Here is an 18,588-nt window from a genome sequence, read left to right on the forward strand (position 1 = left end):
TTTTGTATAGTATTTACTAGCATAAATTTGTTGTACCTTCTGAACCCAGAATGTAATTTGAAGACATCTTGAATTATCTTATTATTATAGGGAGTCATCTTGAATTATTATAGGGAAAAACACAACTAGGGAGAAAGAAGAATCGCCAAGGGTTGCAACCCTGTCGACATCTTTTCCATCTATTAAATTAACAGTGGTTAACTAGTGAATAAACATATGCTAAATCACACATTTTAAATGCAAATTCATACAAAAAAAATATATGAAAAATGGGCATTATATCAGCAGCTTTTCAATCTCAAGTTGAATTTGTTGAATCTGTGGCTTCAGCTGTGATCCTTCATGCTGCGTAACTGAACAGGAAATCACAGGACGAGATACCCCGCAAGCTCGGCCGAGTGCTGCAAGAGAAAAGGTTTATTTGGTAAGTTGAGTTGCTAGTTCATTTTTACTCTCGCTTTTTGGGCTATATATTTATTAATAGAACAAACTATAATAGAACAAACTAGTCATGAATCTTATCTGGAAAACTAGCTTGACCATTTGCTAGCACAATTCGAGAGGTGAATCTATTAAAAAGAACGATCAAAAGTTTTAACGGATTTCTTAGAAAACGGTCAAAGCAGAAAATTCAAAAAAGATGGGGAAGTATGTCAGTTTACTGATTTCATATTCTGTAACGGCATGACAATCTTTTTTAGCAGTGGCAGAAAAAGTAATACCTCGAACTGGTTGACACGACATAGAAATCCAAAACTAATAATATTATGTCCTGATATCCGGATTCGCTGGATTTTTAGCGACAAAGATATGTAAACATCAATACCCAGTGTACTGTAACTGATAGGAAAAGCTGAGCCCAAAGTACAGGTGAGATATACCATGAGACTCGCGGCATTCATACCAATAATGGAACACTGAAAACGGGATAGAAAATTGTGATTACAAGAATAAAAGGGTCATAGGTTTGGAAGTAGTAGGCAGCCCTTGTACAAAAACTGTACTTTAAGACTCTCAGAATAATTAAGCATTAGTCATCTCCAAGCTCACAAAATGACAAAGGTACATTAAGTGTCATCGGAGTCCTTGAAACGTAGAAGTCATGAAAGCCAATACGCCCTTTCCTGGGAAAGGGTGCTTCATTGTTAAAATTGGGGTTTACACAAAGGGTAAAATGAAGTTCCAGGTTGGTCCCGTGTAAATAGTGTGCATTACATTATTTGTCAAGTAAAACCAAATTAGAAAGTGATTTATTCTGTTGAGTTTTGAAAATGAAAATTGTGATATTACAGATTAAAGACTACAGTACAGAGAGGTGCGTGGATCTTCTCTTGCTAGACGAGTTTACCATCGTTTGATAAGTGACACATTACCCTAGGTCTAATAAAGTGCTAACTTTCAAAATATAGACAGGCTTTGACATATAAAATCCAGAAAATACAAGTTTAAACATTTCTTTGATAATTGAGTTGTGATGCCTTTTGTTACCTTTGAAGGTTTTTCTGAGTTAATAAAACCTACAGACTGTAGGCTACAGTCCAAACCAGGAACTTCAAACATACATAGATATTACTTGAGTATTTAAGGCCCTACAAGAAGGGAAACAGTGAAAATAGGACCTTAAAACACGTTTCCAGGCCCGATTTGGACCACGGATCTGTTCCTCTGATTACCTAGCACAACTTACCAAGTTACCAATAAACCCCTCTTCTCTGATTCTACCATCCTTTTTGCCAGTCTTCACGTTTTAGGTAAAAAAAAGGGTCTAACTCCCTTAAGCTATACGTGTTTACCGTACTTGTACCATTTGAAAAAAAGAGTCTAAGCCAATAACTTTAACAGTCAAATTTGTCTCCCGTTTTCGGTAAACTGAAGAAGACAGTAGTTTTGTACTCTTAATAATCGTTGAGCTATGTGAATGGAGGTTCCAGGAATGTGTCTAAGGTCCACATTAGGGCACAGGAAGATGTTTTAAGCACCAACCTTCACTCCTTACACTCGTGCAGGACATAAAAACTTTTCACGAAATTAAAATTTGTTGTGTTACATCAAGACATCTGGGAATTAGATCTTTGGTCTAAACTAAGCCCAGGGAGGGTGCTTTCAAATTCCCATCTCTACTTCTTCCTTTGTGACCATTCTTTAATTATAGGATTTATTACATATTTTTAGAAACCCTTTAATCAGCTCCTACAAAAAAAGAGATTTGGTCCAAACGTGATGTTTTACTATTGAGTATTAAATTCATTAAAGGGTTGAATATTGAAATTCCAGTAACTAGGAATGTCCACTCCTTTGTTCTCTATACTTTACAAGCTATGATGGACAGATTCTAAGGGTAGTTAGTGAAGGAGCCTTGAAGCAGAAACAGACAGTGAAGACAGGCATGTGAGTATGTTAAAGGTCCATTCGTAATTAGATTTTACTAATACCGAGATTCAGTTAACGCAACTTTGGACCAATCAGATTTTTTACGGGATTTCGAAAAATCATTCAACAACCAACTACATCTTGAGATTAGCAGAATCTCATTGTGAATGGGTATTAATCTTTTAATCTATCTAACGTTTAACTTCAGCTATTTAGCAAAAACTAACTTTAGGTTTTCGATTTAAAATTAGACTTCTCTACAATTTAACATCTTACATGGTCAAGTCATTAGTTTGATTGCTAGTTCTTGACAAAAGTACAATTTGGTCTGTCAACCTCTATAAATGAAATGAGCCATTATTATTTTATAGTTAAGCAAAAACCTAGACGATTCTGGCTGTTATAGTTTGTGTTAATTTAAATTAGAGCATTGAAAAATTTATTTAGATGCCCAGGTAAGTTGTTTTGATTCTCTGTATTAGTCATTATTTCTAGAGAATATTGAATCAAGCACTTTGATTCTAAAATGTTGAAAGATGAAAGTAAACCACAATCAATTTACCTTACTAACATCTCTATTTTATACAACTTTTTAATTATATGAATTTCTTCCCTAACGCGAAAAGTATAGATAACTTGTAAGAGAGAAAACCAGAGCCAGTGTCAACCAAAAAACTCAACCAGCATTTAGCATTTCTCCCCATTTTTTTTTTTTAAGGTTCTCAATTGTGCTTTTCTTAGAAACTGAGACGAGACACAAATTACTGCACTGATTTTGCCAGTTGAATTAAATACACTGGTTTTTCTTGATTATTAGGTTGGAAAAATGTCAAGAAACACTTTTTTTTTGCTGGTACTAGCTACATTTCCACTCTTATACTAAGAATAAAAATCTTCAACGTGTGCAAGTTACTGACAAACTACCTTGAACTCTGGTTTCTAAATCTCTACAATTTCCAATAATTAAAAATCTAAAAACTCTACCCCTTGTGTAAGAACTCTACCCCATAGATCTTTGTTTACATAGATCTGGTAAATCTGATAAAACTTAATTAAGATACGATAGGAGTACAAAATAGCAATAGGATTTAAAATTCTTAGATTAGCCAGAGATCAATAATTTTATTAAGGGATATTCCTAATTCTTTGAACATCTAGATTCTATTTCAATTTGATATAGGATTATAATACATACAACAACTAGGTATTAATGAGAGTATTGTTGAAAAAAAAAAGACAAAATACTTCAGGTTAGCTTCAGTATTTTTGAAAAAAAAGATAGTATGTTTCAGTTGAGCTTCAGAAGTAAGTACTGAGCCCCAAAAGACTTTCGTTTGACATGCATGTTTTGAGGTTTGCGTCTCAAAAAGACAAATTTTTCTGGAAGATAAATATGCTACTTTAATTGATTTTTGTAAATAAATATAGAATTGTGATTACTCCATTAAGAATGCAAATTATTTCCACCACAAGAATTTTACATTCATACTATTAAAAAAAACTACCTAATACATCAGGAATTATACCATATAAAAAGATAAGACGAATTGGATAGCAACAATGTGCTCATGTTTTCAAATTTCCTACTTTAGTCCACTTTCAATTTTTTACACATTCAAAATTTATTTTTAGACACATACCTTGCTTAGATCGTACAAAAACATAAGGAACATTTTTATCTTCACAGAGAAGTGGTAAATGAAGAAGAATTTCAAGGGGCTCAGCATCAGCAGCCATGACAATAAATTCAGACAGTCCTCTATTAAGGGTCTTTGTAGCTGAAATCAAAAACAAGATTTATAATAATACTCAAAATAAAAACAAAACGCTGTTAGATTTAACTAACCAAAAGTAAAAGAGAATAACTTACCATTTCAAGCTGAGATTAGAAAGAGCATTGTTATTATAACTGAAAAAAAATATACTTGTTTAGGGTCTGATGATTAGTTTAGAAAGATTCATGTTTTTGTTTCCAGACTCAAATCCCAATAAAAGACTAAGTTTGTTTTTTCACTCGGGCCTTTGGTCAATTTCAACGTAGCTACTTTATCACAATAGAAACTAGATTAGTGCACCATCCCACCAATAGGAGAAAAATTGGTGATTAATTTATTTATTTTCTCGCCAAATCACTCACTTCTCAAGCCAGAGGGAAAACAGCTTGGTTTAGACAAAAATGAATGAAAAGCAAGACAATATTTCTATAGCAAACTAAAATGTTTTTTTTCACTAAAGTGATGCACTGAAACATCACAAATCCAAAACGTTTTAAACAAACTAATGTAAAAAAAAAAAAAAACCTTGACGTTTGACAATAAATTTGTGTTAGCAGTCCCAATTACTGAACAGGTATGTTTTACTTAATTATAAAATGCTTTCAGGAAAGCGCTACTTCAAGTTTAGCATAAAAAGTAGAGAGTTAGAAGCGGCAGCTATATGTATATTCAAGGAAACTGTATAATTGTTTAAAAATTTAATGCCAGTCTTTACTTTCATTTCAAAAACATTTTTTTGTTTTCGTAAAACGGGGTCCATCACCATTTTCAAAGATTGGAACTTCAGAAACATTAACTGTTGAAAGTTACTTCACAATTTTTCAAAAACTGGTAGTATAGAGAATCCTGAAATGGTTCTCAGAGATAGGTAGCACACACTACAGGTTGTAAGACAGAAGTTTCCCACTTATAACTCATGAGGTGAAAAACAGCATTTAAACTTTTTCTCAAAAAGAAAAGTAGGTTTGTATAGCCAGTATTAGTTCAATTGAGCACAATTACACATCAATTTGTTAATAGGTTAAATTATCTTTTTGTTATCCTAGCAGATAAAAAACTTTTGCAACTTGACTACTGTTATCTATAGCCTCTAAGACTAGAGTGTGATTTTGGGTATAGCATTGTACCTATTACAAGCAGTAAAGCTCTATTGCTGACAAAGGGAAAGTAAACCCGGCTAGGAAATTGTTTGCCAATAACCCTGGTACGATACGTCACTCCTACTCATTTCCTAGAATCCTTCTTGCGAATGTAAGGTCACTAGTAAATAAAATGGAGGAACTACAAATTATTCTTGGCAAAAACCGGACTGATATTGCTTTCCTTACAGAAACATGGTCTGCTACAGAAGATTCTTGCTCGATTCCTAATTATGACTCCCATTTTAAGCCCAGATTGGACAACGATGGTATTCCTATATCTCATGGTGGAGGAGTTGCTTTTTTTGTAAGTGTACCCTCCCAAATCGGATTCTATCATTTTCTGAAATAGAGAACAACTCCAAAACTGAAGTTTTATGGCTCTGGACCAGACCCGAAAACCTCCCAAAAGACGTATCTTGCATGATTTTTTGTATTATTTATTACCCTCCCCGTAGTGGATTTAAGGAGGAGCTGACGGCATATCTGCAACTTTATACTGACAGAATTCGCCACAAGTACCCCTATGCTGCAATTACATTATGTGGTGATTTTAATGAGCTAGATCAAAAGTGGCTTAGCGCTGCTCTTAGTCTTGACCAGGTAGTCAAGTCACCTACACGCAGTGATAAAACCCTAGACTTGATTTTTACCAACATTGAAGATTACTACTGTGCCCCGAAAATAGCCCCTCCATTAGGGGTAAGTTACCAATGGTGATGAAATGGCTTCTAAGTTTTCAGCTGAACTTTTCCAGTTATACTGTGACATCTTTCCAGTGAAAAAAGTCAATTACAAATCCAATTGTAAACCATGGATAAATAAAAAAAATTTGTGCCTAATAAATGAACGTGATAGACTCTTTAAGGAAGGATTTTTCCTGGAATCTCGAAAACTTCGAAACATTGTTATTAGTGAAATTCGTAAAGCAAGAAAAGAGCATGGTGCTCACGTGCTCAATAAGTTACTGTATTCTAACCCTAAGAATTTCCACAAATGTATCCAAGATCTCATGAGAAAGGTCTCTTCTAAGTTTCTCTTACTGGATAGTAATGGCAACCCAGTGAGTGCAGACATCATAAACGATTATTTTACTTCAACTTGTAAAACTCACCCGCCACTCCAAAATATGCCGGCCAACAGTGCAGTGAGTGACATTCCTGTGATTGGAATACATCAGACCCAGCTTAAACTCGAAAATCTTGATACAAATAAGTCAGTTTACCCAGGTGATATCCCTACCAAATTGATTGTGAAATGTGCCCATTATTTATGTGTACCTCTAACTGCAATTTTTAACCAATGTTTTGTAGATGGTATTTTTCCAATGTGTTTTAAACGAGCTATTATATCACCTATACCAAAAAACAAGACCCCAAAAGTCCCCTCTGACTTAAGACCAATATCAAAAACCTCTATTTTCTCTAAAATTTTTGAAAGTTTTATTTACAATTTCCTCTTTGATGATATTCAAGATAAAATTAACCCAAATCAGTTTGGCTTTAGGCCGAATCATAGTACCACCCATTGTTTATGTTATATACTTGACACTGTTTTCAAACATCTTGAGTTAAGTAGTTCCTACGTTGAGGCTGTTTTTGCTGATATTAGTAAAGCCTTTGACAACTTGGATCATCAGACAGTTATTGATAATGCAAGGGCTTTAGGTGTCAGAGATTTTGTTTTACGTATAGCAGCTAGTTTTTTATCTGGTCGTGAGCAATGTGTAGTCCTCCCTAACGGAGATTCATCAGGTTTTACCTCGATTTCCTGTGGAGCACCCCAAGAGACTAAATTGGGTCCTTTAGCATTCTTAATTGTTTTTAACAATGTTTTACCAAACTTTGACAACACTTTTAAATTTGCGGATGATTTGACATTACTTAACCTTTGTCAAACCTCAAACACTTTGGGCGTTAAACTTGACTCACTCATTAACAACTTAAAGAATGATCTTGCCAATGTTAAACTCAATCTGAGCATACCGAAAAGCAGTTTAATGCTATTCTCCTTTTAAAAAAAATATACCCCCAATGAATAATTACCTTTGCATCCCAGATTTAAACATGGTTAAGCTACTTGGTGTGCACTTGGACAATGACCTTAAATGGAAATCTCACTCTTTTCACTTATTTAAAACAGATGGTTTTCTCCTTAGATCTTTCTCCCTTCTTAAACGGTTCTCCATATCAATCCAGAACCTTAAAATAATTTATTCTTCTTATATAAGACCTTGTCTTGAATATGCTTGCCCTGTCTGGCACCCTGGACTGACCAAATCCCAATGTTCTAAAATTGAAAGCATTCAAAAAAGAGCTATAAAAATTATACTGGGGACGTCCTATACTACTTATGATGAAGGTTTGGCTAAACTTGAACTCACTACATTGGAATCACGACGTCACCTCCTTACCATGAACTTCGGGCACAAGTGCCTTAGTTCTGAGTATCATCGACGTCTTCTTCCCCCCTTCAAAGAAAACCCCCCAATCCTTCCCAATACAAGACTTAATGCTCGTAGAGCTCCAAATACTCAACTTGACTTGTGTCCCCAAATGTTGACAATGAGGTACAAAAACTCTTTCGCTCCCTATTTTGTTTCGCATTTTAATAATTGATTTAACTTTGTAACTATGTTTATCCCTTAACATTTATTTTATCATTGTAATTATAATTGTTCTGACGTGCTTATGCTAGCTTGTGTGCTATTTTAGCCAATAAATCATATTCTATTCTATTCTAAAAAAAAAACTTGTTTTGACTTTAGAAAAAAAATTTGAATGACTTACTGTACAAAAATTCAAGGATATTAACCATTTCATAGTTCACATTAAAAGCCCTGAAGATTAATTACTCCATTGTATAGTTTTTAACAGCCCTTGCATATCATCAATGTAATACAAGACTTACATTTCAATATTTTCATTAATAATGCATAACCATCAACACTCAGGTTATCTAAAAAGACAGTTCAATTATGACATTTAGGAAAACCAACATAAAGATGGAGCTCCTTTGCAAAAAAAAAGAAAAGAAACCTCGGTATATAGAATACTGATAAATATAATTCCCAATAGACGATTACATGATCCATTACCTTATGTTAGAACAAAAAAATTTCAACTTAAATCCTAGCCATATTTATAGGTTTATATTTGAACGTTAATGAAGAAACAACTTGAAATAAATGTAACATTTATTTTACCATTTATCTTAAAATCCCATTTTAATTTATTTTAAAAACCTAATGCAATTTATTATGTAATTCCTTTATATTTAAAAACCCATTTTAATTTATTTTGCAAAGAAAAGGATCTTTTTTCTGATATTAACACAGCAGACCAAGGAATTACATAATAAATTGCAATAGGTTTAGATCTGAACAATGACAGATCTTAAAGACTATTTTTCCATCATTATAGCAGACCACAATTTTATTCAAGTCAGCACATCATATTCTTCTGCACCCCAAAACGCCATTGCTAAGACACAGTATTATGAAAAATATAAAAATAATATTACATTATTTTGAGCTTTCAGATTTTCAAAACGCAGAAAAACCAAGTATAATTAATGAAGCCATTTCTTAGGTAGAAACAACCAGACATAAATTTGAACACTCTCATAAAAGCTTGAGCAACAACTATCTACCTTGCTGACTATGTCTCAATTCAAAGACACAAATCCTACAAAACCTATACTTTTCCTTTTCAATATGTTTCCAAGCTACCTTCTTTGTCACATTACTGCACATAATTTTGGAACCAACTACTCAGAAAATCAGCTGATTGTTGAATTGCACACATAACAAATGATGCTCTAAGTAGAGAGATAATTTATTTAACAAGCAAAAACGATATAAAAACAGAATTATTTGCCGATAAGCCTTATGGCTTGAGCAGCCTCTTTCCAAGCTATAAAACAAAACAAAAAACAACAACAAAAAAACAAGCAAACATAATCATCAATTTTTCCAAATTTCCCTTACAAACCTGAGCTATATATTCAAACATTTGATCTGCAACCCATTTTAAACAAGGTATGTCGTTATTTTGGGCATTTTTCTTTCTATTCCCTTTTGACAAAAACTGTCAGAGCAATAATAGACAAGACAATGTACGGTAGCCTGTTTGCATAAATACAAAAAAGGGAGGTATTAATGCCAATTAAGGAAGGGCATGTGCGTCCTAGATTTTTTCCCACCCCCTAATACCTTTTTGGGGGTGTTTTCATTGAATTTGTTTTGTATTATCATTGACAAAAAACAAATTGCCCACCCCCCTGGATACTGAAAAATACGCTTTGCCCCATTCTCAACATTTTCGTGAATTAACAGCAACAGAGGGAGTAATTTCTTCCCCAGGATTGGCCTGAAATGCTCCACCACTCGAAAAATTAAGAAAATGATACAAAAGAAAATTCAGATATTGATATTTTCTACCTGGATCCCTCCCCCCTCCAAGGAAAAATTACTCTGATACTCCTTCCCAATTATCAGAACTTCAAGCTTATATACATGGTATTTAATAATGATAAATTATTATTAAATGCTCTATTATAAAAAGGATTGTTAGAATTAGACCCCAACACAGCACCAGCACATGCACTGAACGCCACCAGCAACACGCTTGGTCAACCGCCGCCGAAGCGTCGTAACACCACCGAACGAGGTGGCGGCGTTTGGCTGACTTTGAATAGGTGCACAAATTCTTTACTGCGTCAAATGCAACCATCATGATGGAGCTATTCTTTTCTTGTGTGGCTAGGGATTTCGATTTTCCTAGTTAGAAACTATGTGCGGTTTCCAAGATTAAACACAGTTTGCAAGAATTTCCGGTACTTACAGGGTGAGCCTTTATTCAGCACCAGTTCTTGTAGCTCACCCATTGAATGGACAACTGTCTTTCAAACAGACACCAGATTAAATTATGGGTAGGAACATCAGATATAAAGACATCTCAATAGCAAAACACCTTGGTAAAGCAAAGAATCAATATTTCTATAGTTCTTACCATAGGCAGGTGTTTATAAATACTGAAGTTTTGATTCCGTCACATAGCAGTGTTACTTAAAACGGGAGGTTCCTAACCGTTATTTAAATTCTGAATTCATCATTGAGACGATTAAATGTGTTTCTTATTTGTCATAAAACCACTGGAGGTGTAATAACTAGGAGCAGACTAAGAGGTGTCTAATTACAGAGGGGGGCCTATTTCAGACATCGACAGAAATGAACGGGAAAGAAGCTACAAATGCAGGTGTCCTTAATCACCATCTCAATAGTTGTATCTATTATACTACTACAACTAACAACTCACTGCAGCACCAAGCCACCTGAGGCCAACATAGCTACGAATGCTCCTCCTCCATCCCAATCTATTCAAAGCCTCTCTCTTTAGACCCTCCCAGGAAGTTCCCATTTCCCTTGAATCTTTCTGTATGACATCCTCCAACCCCAACCATGGACAATCTACTTTCTGCTTAGCCCTAAACAGTTGGCTGAAAGGGACAATCTTCAGCAATCTGTCATCTGCAGAACATAACCTAACTATCCAAACCTTTCTATCATTATAGTCCTAGAAAGCAGAATTGAACCACACTTTTCGTAAAGCCTATGGTTTGAAATATATACAGTCAGCCAGGTACCCAGTACAATCCATAGACAATTTCTCTGTAAAACATCTATCAAATCTTCATCTGCTTTTTGGAGTGCCCATGCTTCAGAGCCAATATCATTGAAGCTTCCAATATTGTAATCTTGTTTGGCAGAGTTATCTTCCTATTTTTCCAAACTTTTTTAATGTGAAAAAAAAACCCTGAGCCTTGGCTATTTTACCTTTAACATATTCATTGCTCCCTATGTTTTTACTGATAATACTATCTATGTAAGTGAAGCTACCTTGATAAATCTAACTTCATAAGTCTTTTGGTAGCCCAACGTCACCAATCCTAGCCTTAGCAACTTAGTCTTCTTAACAATAATTTTCAAACTTATTCTAGAACCCCTAATTTGCAAAATCTCTTGAAGTTCATTCATTTTGCTCACACTTTCATCTAGGATGCTTAAATCATCTGAATAATCCAAGTAAATGAAAGTCTTTCCACCCCATTTGATTCCTTGTTCTGGCATTGGCTTTCCTGTGCTCATTAAGCTTGAGTCCATCAAAATAATTGATATAAAGGGGGATAAAACACAACACTACTTAACTCCTGATTTTATATGGGACTGGCAGGTAACCTCATTTCCTACCTCAATTGCAGCAGTGTTAGTCCCATACATAGCACTAATCAGTCTAGCATATTTGTCTGGTATACCATACAAGGATAAGACATTTCCTAAAGCTCTTCTATCAACGGAATTGAACGCTTGTCCATAATCTATAAAACTGAGGACCAAAGGTATTTGATAACTCAGACACTTCTCAATTATTAAGCTAAGAATGAAAATTTGGTCAACACATCCTCTACATTTCCTAAACTACACTGTTCTTCTCTTATAACTTTGTCTACAGCATCTCTCAGTCTAAAAAGTTTTGTGTTACTAAGTAATTTTCTACCTACATGAACCAGACTAATGCCTCAATAATTACAATACTCACTCTTATCACCTTTCTTATACAGTAGTTTCATTAAAGTTTTTCTAAAATCGCTAGGTACTTCCCCTTTCTCAAAATCATATTCACAATCATCAGTAACATATTTCTAACCTTTGAGCCATCATATTTAAGAAACTCATTTACCACAGTATCAGCAACTGGTGCTTTATTATTTTTTAATCCTTTTAGTGCTATTGCTAATTCTTCCTCACAAAACGAATCTTCATTCCCATCCAAGGTATCACAAACTTTTTCCTTTTCCTGTAATTCTATCCTGGTTTAGTACATTCTCAAAATGTTCTGCACATCTCTGTTTAACTTTTTTCTTATCACTCATTGTGGCCCTGTTCCTACCTTTAACCAGGATGAGTCCAGACTGACTACTCCCCATCAATTTATTAACATGTCATTATATCTATTATACCACCTTGAAAATTAATTTTTCTCTACCTACTCTGTTTAAATTGTATTTTTCAACCATATACAATGGTAACTATTTAACATACAGAGACAATTAATAGTAGAGGTCTGATTGTAATAACAAATTTTTAGCTTGAGTCTAATTTTGGAAAATTGAAAAAAATAAAAAATTACTGCCCTATCTTGGACAAAGGATCTTAAAGTTGAATTACCTCAACCATGGACAGATTATCACAGACATGTGTTGTGAAAAAGAGGAATCATATTTAAATAGACTTGGTTATAAGATTGTAGTCAGTCAATCCCAACTATATGCATTAGGTCCATGATTTAGAACCTGTCCTTGTTTAGAGTAGATACATTTTAGTCAAACCATTTGTCCAAGATCAAACGCTGTCCAAGAACTGTTTCTTTTTTTTACCCCAAATTCTCTTTCATGTAGTAGATAATGATCTAGCTGTTCCAACCACTTTCACACATTACCTCTCCCAACACTCTTAGTCACTGACCTTTGCAGTAGGTTCAACCTTCTCCCTAAAGGCCCTCATAGATGACTTTTACAAAGTTTCCAACTGCAAACCAAATCAAAACTAGATTCAAATTCCTTTTCAGTATCTCACCCAAGATAACTGTCTGAGTTGTCATAAATATCATTTTCACCCTCAGTGCTGTCTTCTCACCAAATCTCTTCATAGCCTACTTCTTTGTTTTGCTTGATTTTTTCTTTTCTACCTCTTCTTTGCCTCCCTTGTAGCAAAGGTACCTCCAATCTTAGCCTTCACTAATGTATCAGTGAGCACTTTTGTTCTGCCCTCCTTACTTCCTTGAAGCATTTTGCTTTCTTAGTGGTGCTGGGATATGGTTGTACTTGCTCAGGTGTGACTTTCCTAAATGACAATGGCTGCAAAATCACAGGGCTTACTGAAAGCATTGGGTGAGAGGATGGCAGAGCAGGTAGGGATAGGCTGAAGTTACAACCTCTGATGAACTTTGCAACTTGCCACCAGCTTCATAGGCTAAAAAAACATTTGGTTGGTCTTTATTTAAGAGCACAGATCTTCATTATCAAAATAGTCTGGATTGAAAGGGGATATACCTTCCAAGTCCCTTCTGAAAAAATGATGGTATGATGGTGGGAAAAGGTTTTCATACCAATCCAGCAGTGATGTAAATTATGACAGTTCTTCCAGGACTGTTGACCATCCACATATCCATGGACTGGTTGCACTGACACTTGGGTTGGTCAGAGACAGAAATATCCAATGGTTGCATGCAATGACTACAGAGGAATGGTATTGTCAGCAGTATGACCCCTTGCTCCTTGGCATAGTTTTATCACATTTGGATGAAAATGAGCATTATGCTTCTCTGGTATGAGTAGCTTTATAGCATCAGGAGAAGCATGCAAATGCTTTACTAAATACTTGATGTAATTTATAAAGATAGGAGCTTTGATCCACCTATGAAGATATGACTTGTTATTCCTAGCACAGTGTTACAAAGATAGCCTCTTATGGAAAAATCCATACTATCAGGCTTCCAAATTTTTTAAAGAAACATGTAATTACATAGTGGATCAGTGTTATAAAAGTTGGTTTGTCTATTCATAAAAAAAAAAATCTGTTAACAGGCATTCTTGGGAGGCCTAGGCTGCAGCCAAGCATGGAAGTAAGACTTGTATGGGTAGGCAGGGGCAGCATTTGAGAAATTTAAAATTGTATAAATATGTGGTTAGATTGAGAGCATTGTAAACACTTTGAGATTTCATGGGAGCAAGGCCCAAAAGGCTTTCCTGTATAAGCAGTATTAATAAAAAATTATAGAAGAACAAAATATATAGTATTAGGTTTGAAAATAATTGTGGATAACAGCCAGCAGCTTGCCAGGTTCTAGCTCATGAATAAGCCCAAATCTGTTGTAAATTAAAGCTGAGTTTTGAGAAAGAATGATAAAAACATAAATATTTGCAGTCAACAATAATAATGCTTGCAGCAGTGAGGAAAAATTGTAACTGGTGTGTTACTGCTACAGTTTTTGGCCCTGTTACCACCAGAAATCCCTTATTGGCATGGCACCATTGGTGTATTTAGAATAACAATCTTAGAGGGCAACAGCACCCAAATTTAAACCTATGAAATTAAATATATATTCAAATAAACTGAAGTATCATTTTTACCTTCATTTGCACCTCTCCTGAGTTGCTTATAGTTATTAGCCTGTTGAACCAAATTTAATATTTTTGTGGTTAAAACAGGATCAGCAAGTGGATAGGCTTTAGCATTGATCTCTGGTTCTGTTGCCTAAAAAAAACAAAAAAAAAACATGATTTTAATGTGTAGTAAGAAAATACTAAAAAACGTCACTAGGAATCAAATATACAGGCTGTTCAGTAGCAGGCCAGATCTATTACACATATACTAAGATAGCCACTAGAAAAATTATTCAGTGCTTCAATGCAGATCTTGTATATTCAATACAAAAAAGTAAATAAACTTATACATGTATAAAACATGGGACATTTCTTTATCATCTTAAATATTATTTTAGTTGATTGATTTATTTATTTAGATACAGATGATATTCACCATGGGTCTTGCCAAGTCAAAGGCAATTAGAAACTGAAGAAAATTCCCACCAAACCACCAGCTTTTGACAGAAGGCTGTTTTGTACCTTGTTTACCAGAATCATGGAAAGATATCCTGTCCTTATATTTAAAAATCCCCCAGTTTCTCCCCCCCCCAAAAAAATTATTTTAAAATTTTGAGCAAAACTAAATATGATAAAATTGTTTTAACTGAATTTTTAAATTAAAAAAAAAAATTCAAGAGCTATCCAATGATTCAGTGTCAAGCAGAAAAGAAAGGTTGTTCAGACATAAAAGTATAAAACAAAGAGAAATTACTATGAGTGAAAGAAAGAAACCTAAGAGACAGTAAAAACATGATATGCACATTAAATATATATTTTTCCTTTAAAAGAATAAACTTGATAGTGACTAGTGATAGTGACTGTATCTGAAAAATGAATCAAAATCTAGGTCATCTATTCCTTTGATAATACAGAACACATTGATAAGGTCACTACAGTACCATCTGAAATTTAATAATGGAATACCAAGCCTAGAGAGTTGCTCTTTGTAGAGAAGATGCCAAAGGTAAGGAATCATCCTTGATGCCCTCCTTTGTACCTTTTCAACACAAAGCTCATCCATTACACTTAATGGAAACCAGACAGAAGTGTTCCTCTTTCATAAGTTGTACCTCTGTTAGATTTTTTATGAGTAAGTAGACTATCATGTCCTTGGCAAACAACTTTAGAAATGAGTGATGGATAGATGAGGGTAAATCATTCACAAATAAACAGTAAAACAGGTCCTAAGCAACTGCCCTGGGACACCCCACTTATTACTTCAATTGGAGATGACATTACATCCCCAACAACTACCTGCTGAGTGTGCTCCTTTAGATAATCACCTATGAATAAAACTGTTCTTTGTCCTAGGTTATGCATAGCACATTTATGAAGAAGTAAGGGTATAAAACCTTATCAAAGGCCTTTGAAAAATCAATATAAACATAATCAAATGGTATACCTAGGTCTGCAATTACTTCTAGAAGTTGGATGTTGCAAAATCTTCATTTCTATTTCTAAGAATCTTACACCTTTAACTACCTAGTTTGATAAGAATTAAACTAAGCCCACAGCATAAACATCTAACTAGGTGGATAATGCTTTGTCTTCTGACACATATTCAACTAGGCAGAAAAGTAAACTCTCAATGAAATCAGATGACTATACCTAACTAGCCATATAGGCTAATTCATTCTCTTAGACAAAGCATTGACATTTATCTTCCCAGGTGGAAGACAAAATTATTCACCTAGTTAGGGACACAGAGTTGGCTATCATACTTTTATTAGCCTATATCTGGCTAGTTGGCTAAAGTTTATTTTTCTTTCAAATTTCAATTTTCAAGTAGGCTAATGTCTTGTTGGCTTAAGACAACTTTTTAATCAGCAAACTAGCTGAATAATTTATGCAAAACTTAAGTATGGTTGGGTATTATTCTTATATTCTGCAGAATGAAAATTTTTGGTAAAATTCTAATTGATTGACTTTTGGTTATCTTGGAAAGGGGTAAGTTTGGGATAATGAAATGCTCAGGGATGAGTCTAAGGGCTAATGTATATCCCAGGAAGGTATTTTGAAGTACCCACCTCTACTCTTTCTCCCTCTAGAGGGCCCTTACCTTTAATGATCTTTAAAAATATGTGTGTTATAAAAGTGAAACCTTGCAAAATAGATCTTCTGCTTGAAGGAAGTACAACAAAATTGTTTCCAGCCTCACAAATTTGCTCAATCCCAATTTATAAGGTTGTAAAGATATGCAACTACATTTCCTATATTTTGAAAATAAATGTTGGTATGGCTCAGAATTCTAGGCTACTCAAATAACAGGAATTGCATTTTTTAGAACAAAAGGCAGAGAAGAGGCATCATGTAACTGGAAATTAAGGTAAAATGTTGTTTTGTCAAATTTCAATAGGTATAGCCTAGACATGTCATGTAGGTGAATTTCAGAGCCCTCTAGAGGGAGAAGGAGTGGAGGTGGGTACTTCAAATACCTTCTCGAGACATACTTTAGCCTTTAGACTCATCCCTGAAAGTTTCATTTTCCTAACCTAAACCTTTTCCAAGATAGCAAGAAGTCAATTAACTAGAATTTTCCCCCAAGCTCAATAAAATCTATTTTCAAAGATAACAAAAAACAATTCATCTAGAATTTTACCAAAGGTAACAGTTGTGTTGCAGCCTAGGTTGGTTTACTAGGATTTTTTTTTCAAAATTTCACAAGATTCAGAGATGGTTTAGCCTAAGCCTAGTAAAGGAAAATCTGTATTAGCTAGCCTCTCAGTAGTTCAGAATTTATTGAATGGGTTAAACCGAAATTACAAAAGTAAACCCTGCACTTACCATCTTTAACCCCTCTGCGATGCCCTAAAATCGCTTCACTGAGGTGACAGTAATAAAATTATAGAATAAGTGTACACGTGCTTGCCACGCTTTAAGTCAAATGTTGTAGCTGTATTAATATTTTTACACGCAGTGTTCCCAGATTGTCAGCGCAGAAAAACGCCCTGGAGTTTTCAAAACAAGTCCGAACAAGCCCCAAAACATTTTATCAAATAATCCACTTTTGAGATTTCACTTTATAGTGAGAGTGTCCGAAAGCTTGTTTCACGGAGAATGCTACATCTGGATGTAACATTAATGCTGAATTTTCAGTCTGAAAGCTATCCTCATCGTTTTTTTTTAAACTTCAGGAAGAGTCGTAATTTTGTTGATCTTCCCTCAACATTTGCAGGGAAGAAGGACAAACCTACCCGACAGACGAAAATATTTGACATTTTGTGCTGCTTTTAAGTTTGAAATATCAAAGAATTACCTTAAGCTGTATGGCAGCTTAATATTTTGAACTCATGGTTTTTTTTCTGACACTAAGACTTTGCATTGAAAAACTTATTGTGTGAAAGTAAAACTGTTTACTTGGAAACAAATTTGTCCATGGAATTCTCAAACTCGAGACTTTTGAAATCAAAGAACATGTGTTCAGACTCAGGATCAAAGTTGGACGATTTAATTGTGACTGCTGCTATTTTAGATGAAAGCTAAATAAAAAAGACAAAGGGGTCATTTCCCAGCCGAGCCCTCAAGGCAGATCCCATTATGTTATTATTCCTTACAGTTTTGCCGCCGTTTTACGTTTTACAGAGTTGCCGCCTCTCCGTACCCTTCCGAAAGCTACAGCCCTATACAAATAAAGGCACTTCTCCATGTCCCACTGCCCTAATAAGTTATAATTTTTTTTAATTTGTCACTAAATATTATATTTTCTTTATGTTTATTTCTTTAGAAACCAATTTTAAAGCAAAATTGTAATCTAAAAATTACCTTAAGCTACGTGGCAGCTAAATATTTTAAACTTTTATAGTTATTTAAGACGTTAAGACTTGTCACTGAAAACTTTTTTTTGTTCTTGTCACCTAGTTTTAATGGACGCGGTTCTCAGCTAATTCTTAGTGCATTGACATCGTAATACAACAAAACAAATTCCACGAGTAACAGAAAACGCAATGAGATCTCTTCAACAAGCTAAATAATTTTAGTGAACAAACAGAATTATGACCAAAATATCACAAGTAGAAATACACAGGCTTAATTACTTCTTTGGATAGAATTGTAAAATGCAAAAAAAGAAAATGATTGAAGCTTGAAATTCTGTAACA

The 18,588-nt window shown here is 34.5% G+C and overlaps 1 protein-coding gene across 1 annotated transcript; it reads right to left on the reverse strand.

Moving 5' to 3' along the window:
* Positions 1-217: 217 nt before the first annotated feature.
* Positions 218-17,413, reverse strand: LOC136026697 (NHP2-like protein 1). Its single transcript, XM_065703447.1, has 4 exons — positions 17,276-17,413; positions 14,477-14,600; positions 4,011-4,148; positions 218-401 (listed from the first exon to the last, which is right to left on the reverse strand). The coding sequence occupies exons 1-4, from the start codon at positions 17,276-17,278 to the stop codon at positions 277-279; spliced, it is 390 nt and encodes a 129-aa protein (XP_065559519.1). The 5' UTR covers positions 17,279-17,413; the 3' UTR covers positions 218-276.
* Positions 17,414-18,588: the final 1,175 nt, after the last annotated feature.

The sequence above is a fragment of the Artemia franciscana genome, chromosome 4, assembly GCF_032884065.1.
Source record: "Artemia franciscana chromosome 4, ASM3288406v1, whole genome shotgun sequence".
Classification (NCBI taxonomy): Eukaryota; Metazoa; Arthropoda; class Branchiopoda; order Anostraca; family Artemiidae; genus Artemia; species Artemia franciscana.